The 10,147-nt window shown below is 32.9% G+C and overlaps 2 protein-coding genes and 1 pseudogene across 4 annotated transcripts in view; 2 read left to right on the top strand and 1 right to left on the bottom strand.

Annotated features, from left to right (window-relative positions):
* Positions 1–816, top strand: part of LOC108748913 — a 1,281-nt pseudogene extending 465 nt beyond the window's left edge.
* LOC108748912 (serine protease easter-like) overlaps positions 1–7,116 on the top strand; it is a 9,877-nt gene extending 2,761 nt beyond the window's left edge. The window contains exons 1-5 of one of the 3 annotated variants that reach the window (XM_018487330.1): positions 3,254–3,626; positions 4,013–4,173; positions 5,142–5,424; positions 5,627–5,898; positions 6,285–7,116. In XM_018487330.1, coding sequence (XP_018342832.1) covers positions 3,551–3,626; positions 4,013–4,173; positions 5,142–5,424; positions 5,627–5,898; positions 6,285–6,635 — 1,143 coding nt within the window. In that variant the 5' untranslated portion in view covers positions 3,254–3,550 and the 3' untranslated portion in view covers positions 6,636–7,116. Of the gene's footprint in view, positions 1–3,253; positions 3,627–4,012; positions 4,174–5,141; positions 5,425–5,626; positions 5,899–6,284 lie in introns of those variants that run through there. The other 2 variants (XM_018487329.1, XM_018487331.1) reach the window with 2 other exon arrangements.
* Positions 7,117–7,616: 500 nt separating this feature from the next.
* LOC108748847 (protein FAM161A) overlaps positions 7,617–10,147 on the bottom strand; it is a 5,173-nt gene continuing 2,642 nt past the window's right edge. The window contains exons 6-11 of the mRNA XM_018487219.1: positions 9,999–10,147; positions 9,576–9,794; positions 8,851–9,096; positions 8,497–8,619; positions 8,276–8,420; positions 7,617–8,009 (exon numbers count right to left, since the gene is read on the bottom strand). The exon at positions 9,999–10,147 is cut by the window's right edge and continues 1 nt beyond it. Of these exons, the coding sequence (XP_018342721.1) occupies positions 7,617–8,009; positions 8,276–8,420; positions 8,497–8,619; positions 8,851–9,096; positions 9,576–9,794; positions 9,999–10,147 (1,275 nt within the window). The remainder of the gene's footprint in view (positions 8,010–8,275; positions 8,421–8,496; positions 8,620–8,850; positions 9,097–9,575; positions 9,795–9,998) is intronic.

The raw sequence follows: 10,147 nt of genomic DNA, 5'->3' as shown, positions 1-10,147 counted from the left end.
TCTCTCTCTCTCTCTCTCTCTCTCTCTCTCTCTCTCTCTCTCTCTCTCCCTCTTTCACAAATGGAAATATTTCATAATTGTATCTTTTCGAATTAATGCTACAGTCCATCAAATTTTCAAGAAATATTTTCTACCCCTTTAAAAAATTTTGACTCAAACGTATCTCTTGATTTTCGTAAAGAACTGCTTCGTTTGTATTTCGAAATATTGACTTTGATTCTCAGATTGTGGTGACCGGTTGGGGCACGACGGAGTTGGGTCTGCGCAATCAAGAATCTTTGCGAGTGACGCTGACACTAGTCGACAACAAACAGTGTAAAGAAATGCACAGGCCGACCATGCAGATCTGGTACAAGCAGCTATGTGCCAGCGGCCGAAAGTACGTGAACTTCTGTTTGGCCGATAGTCGGAGTTTTGGCCGGCGGAGTCTTGCAGGCAGCTGGTATATACAATGGTACAAGTGTACGCATGATCCAGTACGGTGCGGTCAGCTACGGACTGAACCAGTGCGACACTGAGGGATTCCCTGGTGTCTATACCAATGTCGCCTACTACATGGACTGGATTCTCAACACACTGACAGATTAAAACGAAACTGAAACACTGCGGAACGAAGTCTTTTATATCGAATACTTTTAATCTCCGTCCTTGGAATATGTGTGTTGAACGCAAACGCGGTAATCTCAATTGTGATGAGAATGAGAAAATAAATTTGACGAGATGTTCGACAAATAGTACGTAGATAAATAAAACTGATTTTAAAAGGTTTACCAGCAAAGGTTAAAGCGAGTAATAAGTATATTAATCAATTTCTTGTTCAAGACATTTTTTTACTTATGACAAATAAGTTTTATTTGTATTAATAAAGTAAAAGATGAAATTGTCATTATAAAAAAAAAATAATTAATTACGTTTCCTCTCTGTTTGCTATATAAAAGACTCATGAACATACTTAATAATATTAAGGTATTTAGTGACATATGTTAAGTGACACTAATTACTCATTTATTTTACTTGTATTTATATTGATACGTTTTATAGCAATAAAATATTCTTAGTGAGCTTTATTAAAATACGAATAAATTGAAAATAAAATCCACGATATTGATAATAAATGATAGAGAAATTAATATCCATAAAGAAGTTAGCTTATCTCATAAGAACGACAATGTGTAAAAAAAGTATATGTTTTATGTTTTTAATAACACTAATAAAGACAAATTAAAATTTTTCCATAACTATATTGAATTCATAATTTATACTTTCTTCTTGTCTCGACATAATATTCTCCTCTTTTTCTTTTTATTATTGTCAATATCAATTTGTCAATATCATTTTAATAATTTATTTACATTTGAATTATAATAGTTTTCATAGTGTTGTTATTTCTTTTTAATTACTCTACTTTCTTTCGTATTATCCTCCATGTTATCATAATGAGATCACTCTTATCATCATAATGTGTATCCTTGATGTGTCTTGTGTAAGATCTATATTTCTGGGAAAGGTCAATTAACCATCAATAAAGTGCAACATTATTTGCAATACTTATCCGCATTTTTCTAATATATAAAAAACTAAATCAATTTCCTGGTAATTCTATCTTCTTTTGAGGAAAACGTTGTATAAAATTGCGAATTGTTGAATTGCAAAACTATGTGATTGATGATTACGTCATTCAATACTCACATCTTTATTTTCCGGAGTTATCAAACGAGCGAGATCATGGAATATGACCTATCGACTTATTACGTTGTAACAGTTTATCCTACGCAACTTCGAAAAGCATAATCAAAGACATCGTACTGTACTAAAAAATTAAATTCGTTAATTATAATATTTCATTAATTAATAAAAATAATATTAATAAATCATAAATATTAAAAATTTCCATTGAGGAAAAATGACATCTAAAATTTATAAATCTAAAATTTTTTTCTCAAGCATTACGAGAGGATAATAAGACTTGTGAATGCAGTGGTTGATTAATTGCTGTGCATCATGTGCTATTAATTCGTTGACGTATTAGTCTTCCAGAGATAAATACTTCTTCAATATCACGAGCGAACGAATCTTTGCATTTTGTTGTGATCATAGTAGATTATGGTAATGTGTTTAAAAATTTGAATAAAATAACAAATAAGAGATAAAGAGATATTAATATGTAGCGAGTAACATCTTTGGTAGTCGATTTGGAGAAAAGTAATGATATTTCATCGTAACTTTCCTCAACCGATGACTAATATATATTGTATATATATCAACGAAACAACATACAACATTCCTGCATGAGTTGCAACAATGATTGCAACAATATTATCTCGGGAAACCCCTAGTGATTATAAAAGTTATCAGGACGTTTATATTTAATTTATTTTTTCTGGCAAGATTCGTTATAATTATCATTTTCTGAACGAAACTAATCTTTAATTAGTTTCAATATTTGATACGGCTTTTTCTCTCTTTTCCTTTTATTTTAGCCTCTCTTTCCTTATTTCGCGTGTGTCTTTCAGGAAAGATTCCTGCAATACCACTTCGCCTTTATCTTAATTTTATTTATAAGGGATAATTAATTTCTTTCCTGGAAGAAATATGTTGATTTTATCGTTTACATTTTCATTTTAATGATTAAACTTATGTTCCTTCCGAGAAATTAATATTGCTGACGCCGTCAATGATGAGAGAAACAAATATGTATATATTTATTTATCCGACTCTCACGATTTTAGATATGAATAACATCATTCTGGAAATTGTTGATAAAAAGATATGTATATACAGTGATCAAAATTAATTGTACAATTTCTTAAACGTAAGTGATAAAATAAGAGATTTTGAAATATGTATAATTTTGAAAATGTAAATATAAAGAGATTAAATATTAAAAGCTTTAATTTAAAATCGAAATTTTTAAGTAAACAGATAATAAAAAAAAATTTTAGTATAAAATATAGTATAAAATAAAATTGTATAATAGTTCTATAAACATGTATCGTACAATTCTTATCAGTAACATTATTTCCATGAACGGAATGTATGTTGACATCAACATCCTCAAAGTTGTTAATTCAAATAAGTGAGGATTTCGCAAAAGAATAATGACATTTTTTTTTAAGGAAAACTCGCGCATTTCAGATTTTCCTAGCATTTTACGAATCCTGCGATAAATTATAATTGGAAGCGAATCATGACTAATGGATCATCATCGATGATCATCCCCACCGAACCAGCAGATTTAATAGGCCCAGCAAGTAGTAGAGGAGCTTAGTCGATTGGCGACCAGCCGATCAGTACTGGTTTTGATCTCGAGCTGGTATATCTCGGCTTGAGTATAAACTCGACACAAAAGGTCGACGTAAACCACAAGTGGAATTATTACATTTGCCAACGGAGTACGAGCCTTCTATCTATATATATACTGAAGGACGTTAATCGACGAGAATCATCGGAGCGAAACAGGAAAATCCCCGCTCAATCTGATCTGTAAGGGAAAGAAAAGGAGGGAAAGAAGAGAATTTCTATAAAACGAGATTGATTGGCAAAGAGTTACATGCTGATATCACAAATAAACATGATGTCCATTGGCTTATTCGTCTTTTTCCTCGCTTTAACAGCAATCGATGCACGTGAGTACTCCATTCGATATCAATTCGTTGCATTTGAGCACTTTGACCTAAAAAAAAAATTTTAGTTTTTTTCTTTAATAAAATTCTAACAGTAAATTTCCTGATTTTTTTTCGTGCGTTTATTTTGAATTGTCAGAGCACATTTAGCACAGTTAATTAACATATATAATATTTACAATTAAATGCATCTGTTTGATTCTCATTATACATTCATTAAGCTGCTTTCTCGGATAAATATTTAAGTTATTCCAAATTATTTACGATATATAGTATGTTTAAAATGCTGAATTTACTTTAAACTTCGAATAAGACATGACTTTTAAATTTTGAAAGTTGTTGCTTAAAAAATATTAATTGATTAATTAAACAATAATTTACCGTTACAGAAAATGAATGTTTAAATGGTGATTGCGTTAACATTCGCAAATGTCCGGAGGTCATATCTATCTTGACAAGTTCAAGACCGCTTTCAGCAGAGACATTGCAGACTCTTAGAAATTTGCAATGTGGCTTCGAAGGCAGCGACCCGAAGGTTTGTTGCAGTCAGGTAATTGAATTTGACCTAAACGCATTAATTTATCTACAATAATATTAACTTAGTACTAATTTATTAAAATCTAAATTAATAAAGTTATCTAACACATAATATAATGCATAATCTCTCTAATTTAAGAAAGAAAATTAAATTTGTAATATAATTTGAAGAGCTAACTTAAAAAATAAACGAAAAAGTAATAATTATAAATTATGAATTATGAATTATAAATATATACTTTCGCGAATATATATTATAACAACTTACATTGATAATTTTGTTTCCTATACTTTGTTAATTACTTCAACATATTTATTTAAAAAGTTAAAAAATTATTTATTGGCAGATTGATTATTGGTTCTCGTCGAGGACATCAGATTAATGCGTTTCGGATGATTGTTCATCATTTTCCATGCATTCATGAAATATATCAAATTGTACATACATCGCATACTGCCATCATTGTTGTACGTAATAGAGATGTATCGTCGTTGCAAACCGTTTAATAGTCTTTTGAAATAATACTGAAACAGGTTTCTGTGACCTCGACTTTCTGTTTTATCCTAATCTCATTATATTCGCGGGATCGGATAAAGCTTTACTCATAAAATCTAAAATTTACAAAATATTCTATTATATCAAATAACAATAAAGTCAGATATTTTATTTGTTATCAGATATTTTATTACAATCAAAGTTGCTTCCTTTATTTTAGATGTAATATTAAAAATGCATTTTTCCAAACAAAGCAATAAAATTTTTTATTATCTCAATTTTTAAATATCTTTAATATTCATTCACATATAAAAACGCATTTTACCTATTTACAGAACATAATAAATCTCTCTACAACTTGGTATTTGTCATTATAACACTGTTAAATTTTCAATTTCATAAAAAAATGCATTAAGTGTTTTCAATTTTTCCAAATTTGCTTATATTGAATAAATAATATTGAATAAATTAATCTTTGGTAATAGGAATCAACAACAACGACAGAGGAACCAAATCCAGAAAACCTTCCAAATCCACCAGACGTGTTGAATCACCCGAATCTACGTCTGTTGGATCATACATTGTGTGGGCCCATCACTCAGACGAAAGTAGTCGGCGGCAATAAGACTGGAATTTTCCAGTATCCATGGATGGCATTAATTGCATACGATACTGGAAGACCAAATCCGGAATTCCGTTGTGGCGGCACGATCATTTCCTCGCGCTATGTCCTCACCGCCGCTCATTGTGTTACTTTCCTTCCAGGGGGTAAGGAAAAAGTCAAAATCATATTGCCATAAGTATGTTAAAAATTAGAATTAAGTTTTAAACTTCAAAAGAAATTTAAGATTGAATTTAGTTTAAATTTAGAGTTTTGAAAAATAAAGTCTGAAAGATATTTAAGAACATTTGTTGTTCTCGATGGCGTTTTGTATAACTGGCATAAATTTATGTAATCGTTATTCTCCAGGTCTACAACTAATAGGCGTCAGGGTAGGGGATCACGATTTAAGCAAGGAACGTGACTGCGATACGAATAACAAAGGACTTGAGGTCGTGTGTGCCGAGAGGTATCAGGATTTCGGTGTGGAAAGCGTCCAGTTTCATCCGGAATACACGAGAACAAAGCTGCAAAATGACATCGCGCTTATTAGATTGAATAGTACAGTGGATTTCAGACCCCGGAATGTCAAACCCGTTTGTTTGCCTTTTGGTACTGCGACAGCGCTAAATCATAATAAGGTAAGAATGATATAAATAAATATCAATATACTTCCATTTATAATTAGGAAATAATAAAAAAAAGTAACTAAAAAAATTTACAAGTTACATTTATTTTGCTTCAAATTAGTTAAATCTACTACTAATTTAATATTATAAATAGAAAAAGGAATTTTTAATATTTTTCATATTCTCTTTCTCTCTCTCTCTCTCTCTCTCTCTCTCTCTCTCTCTCTCTCTCTTATAAATTAAAATATTTTACAATTGTATCTCCTTGAATGGATCCTACAGTCCATCAAACTTTTTCGAGAAATATTTTCTATCGCTTCTAAAAATTTCGGATGTATATTTCGATTTTCGTAAAGATTACTTCATTTCTATTTCGAAATTATGCTTTTGACTGACAGGCTGTAGTGACTGGTTGGGGCTCGACGGAGTTGGGACCGCGCAGTCAGGACCTCCTGCAAGCGAAGCTACCACTAATGGCCATTGAACAGTGTAAAGAAATATATAAGCGGACCACACAGATCTGGTACAAGCAGCTATGTGCCGGCGGCCAAATGAATGTGGACTCTTGTTTGGGCGACAGTGGTGGACCTCTTCAGGCAGCTGGTATATACAATAGTACATCAATACGCATCATCCAGTACGGCGTGGTTAGCTATGGATTAAAGCAGTGCGGCACTGAGGGATTCCCCGGAATTTACACCAATGTCGCCTACTACATGGACTGGATTCTCAACACACTGACAGATTAAAGCGAGACTGAAACATTGCGGAAGTCATTTACGAAGTCTTTCATATTGAATACTTTTTATTTCCGTGCTCGGAATATGGTGACACAAACGCGATAATTCCCATAGTGATGAGAACGAGAATTTAGCGAGAATTAAATTTGGCGCGTTCGATAAATACGTAGTTCGATAAATAAAATTGATTTTAAAAGAGTGACAAAACGAATAAAATCGAATCTTTAATGTTTGTGGAAATAGGCGGTTTAGATGTCTAGGAAGGTGATTCGCAAAATACCGTTCTAGTGTATTTTTAATTAATAAAAATAATTAGTGTTAATTTTAAAAAAACTTTTGTTATTCTTTTAGTAGAATAAAGTGTCTTACTGCCAATACAACTTTATTCTATTAGACAGAGTTTTCTCGGGATTGCGACTTAAATTATATTTTACACTATTTTACTGCATGTGAGATAAGCGTGTAATATCTTCGATGAGAAGAAAAAAAAGATAGGAAGAGAATTTTTTGCGCGCTCTAATGTATATACTAAACCGATACGTGATTATGATTTATATGTTAACTTATCATGTTTTTACGCTTTATAATATATTGATCGATATAATAAACCATTTTTCTATAAAAAAGAGTTGTTTGCTTTCTGAATTCCACGAAAAGTATTTCTGTCATTCACGATATAAACTGGATTTCCTGAAAAATTATCGCAATCATTTTAATTTCAAATTAATTCTTTGATTAACTTTGAACCGTTCTTGATATGTCGGGCTATCAGCTTAGCTATAGATTATTCTTATAAACGATTGTAAATATAGTTCAATTTTAACAAAGCTGAATAAATAAAAAGCTTATTCTTCAGATAATTTCAAACTGAAAAGCTTGGTCAAGATTTACCTATTTATCGTAATATATTCTAATCATAATTAATATATAAATATAGGAACCTGACATTCAGAATAATTTCACGATAATTATAAGAATTATCGATTCAATTCACTCTTCGACATCGCTGCGGGATCGCTCATCGCTACTCGACAATTTGTCGTTATGATCCTCGATCCATTCCGCCGTTTCGTTGATCGAAACTTTTAATGGACCGCGATTGGCTTTTCTCTTCAGTGTCGAGGATTCTGACTTGGCTGCCGATTTGTCGGAATCGCCCGACGACTTCGACGATGATTGGCTTGAAATCAGAGTACCAGAAGAACTGGTTAATGATCCGGAATTTGGTCTAGAATTGCTGGCAAAGCTTAAATACGAGTCCAAGCTACTTGACGTAGATCTTTTTGACTGCTGCTGTTGTTTCTTTTTCTTCCTTTTCTTCTTCCGGGCATGGGTGCTCTTCAGAGAAACCTTCTGTTGCGCCTTTACGAGCGATTGAAAACTCTGCAAAATTCATGTATAAAGCGTAGTTTACACAATACTTTATTAGAACGTATCTTAAAGAATTCACATTATTTCTTAATCTTGCTTTATATAAAATATATTGGTGCATAAAATATACAAAGTATTAAAATACGTTTTTTTTTTTTCATAAAAAAGACAATTATTGATAAATATTTCTACTTAGGAAGTAAAATTATGTAATTATAGAAGGAATTACAATTATCTAATAACAATGACGCATGCAAATAATAAGGCATTCATAGTACCTGAGAATGACGCTCGAAAAGAGTCGGTATTTGCGTCACACGGTCCAGCATCATCTCCATCTGCAGTCGATGACGTTCGGCCTGTTCCCGCGCCTCGTCACGACGAAGAGACGTCCGTATGTCTAGGTCTCTGTCATGCTCGTGCCTTGTTTTCGCGACATTAGATCAATAACTGATCATAAAAATCGATGAACGCTTAGATCTATAGATCCAGTGCGTACCTCGTAGCTGATCTCAGGGCCTTCCACGCGGGTTTCCGGCCGATCAGCGTCTCCCTGAACTTCAGTATCTGTTCCCGCCGCTTCTCCTCCATCCGCTCCTGTATCTCGCGCTCCAGTTTCTCTCTGTGATGAGTTTTCGATCGTCATTTACACGTGTGAATTCCTCTCTAATTAAAAATTATCCTTTGTTTGTATTTAGAAAAAATTAAATCCTATACCAGAGCGACTTTTTATGACTCGTAACTTATTTCTTTCTTCAACTGAATTTCTAGTATTTTAAAATCAACTTTTCAGAAATATAAGTAAATAGAGGGATTCCGAATTACACAGTCTTTCTCATTAAATAGACCGTACCGTGAAGCTTGACATCTCAAAATCGCAGCCAAGTTATTCCCGCGCGAGGACAATGCGGACGTCAGCGCGGACCTGGTTCTGTCGGACATCGTCGTAGTTGGAATGACAGATTCATCGTCATCCTTGTTGGGCTCCACGTCCTGAAAATGTGCACATGCGGACTTGACACGTTCACGTCTCGCCATCGACGGCGGTAACGAAGAAGACTTCAACATCTCCGCAGCCCTCAACCTTTTCCTTAGCTGTCTGGAACCGCGTAAATAAATCTCTATGCTGAATCTAATTGTTTTTAATTCTCAAGAAATTTTAAAAAGTTTTTGCTCTTTAAATAGTCTTGTTGTGTAAGTGTACTTTCAGGAAGCCGAGTTCTAATAATTAAACTCACTTCTTTGAATTGCAAAGCAATTAGTCGCTTATATAGAAACTTTCACTTATACACAGAATAAGCTTTAAAATTAAATTAAGATTTAATTTCTAAAAATTTTTTTGTCTGTTTGCAATTTTCAAAGACTGTCGATGTGTTTCAATCAAGAGAAATAGTGGAATTTTCCGAACATTCAATATTCGTAATGCGACTTTATCGTTTTGTATCGACACTAAGAAAGAAAAAAAAAGCAAGAGCATAGATATATAAATATAGATATTAAACGCGTACATAAAATGGTCCACTTAAATTTTTCTAAGATAAAATATGGAAAGAACTCGACAATTAATGATAAGCTGACCTATAATATTCGTCCTCAAGCATACGGTCGTAAACCTCGGTGCCAAACAGGTTTCTTGGTACTGGCTTAGCCTTGAAACGTGAAGAACCGCTCTTGCTCGAGCAGAGTTCAGGACTGGACCTCGCCATGGATCGCCAGGCACGACGGTCGCACTCCAGCTTAAAAGGTCGCACTTGCGACAATAGATTTAGTGCGCTCTCCTCGCGTACAATACGACTTCTGAACACCAAAAACGCACGTTATATCGAGGTTTAATATTAATTACAATTTCGCAGATCTCTGGTTAAAAAAATAAAATAATATATAAAAGTATAGTAAAACTTTCAGAATTGAAGAAATACAATATTAAATTTGATTGAAAATAAAAAAAAGTAGATAATATTATACATCCATTTATGAAGTCAAAAGTGCTACATGGCCGACCTTTCCTCTTTTTCAGCCATTAATTTGTCATAAAGCGGTATCTTGGATGTAATAGGAATTGGTCTGACTCGTCGTTTTTTCGAAGGACTTTTCTTCTCATTATTTTCTTTCACCCGTTCGACTGTCTCTATCCCTGTCATATATTTTTC

This window comes from Trachymyrmex septentrionalis, unplaced genomic scaffold (genome assembly GCF_001594115.1).
Source record: "Trachymyrmex septentrionalis isolate Tsep2-gDNA-1 unplaced genomic scaffold, Tsep1.0 scaffold25, whole genome shotgun sequence".
Classification (NCBI taxonomy): Eukaryota; Metazoa; Arthropoda; class Insecta; order Hymenoptera; family Formicidae; genus Trachymyrmex; species Trachymyrmex septentrionalis.
This window is presented reverse-complemented; position numbering and strand designations above follow the sequence as displayed.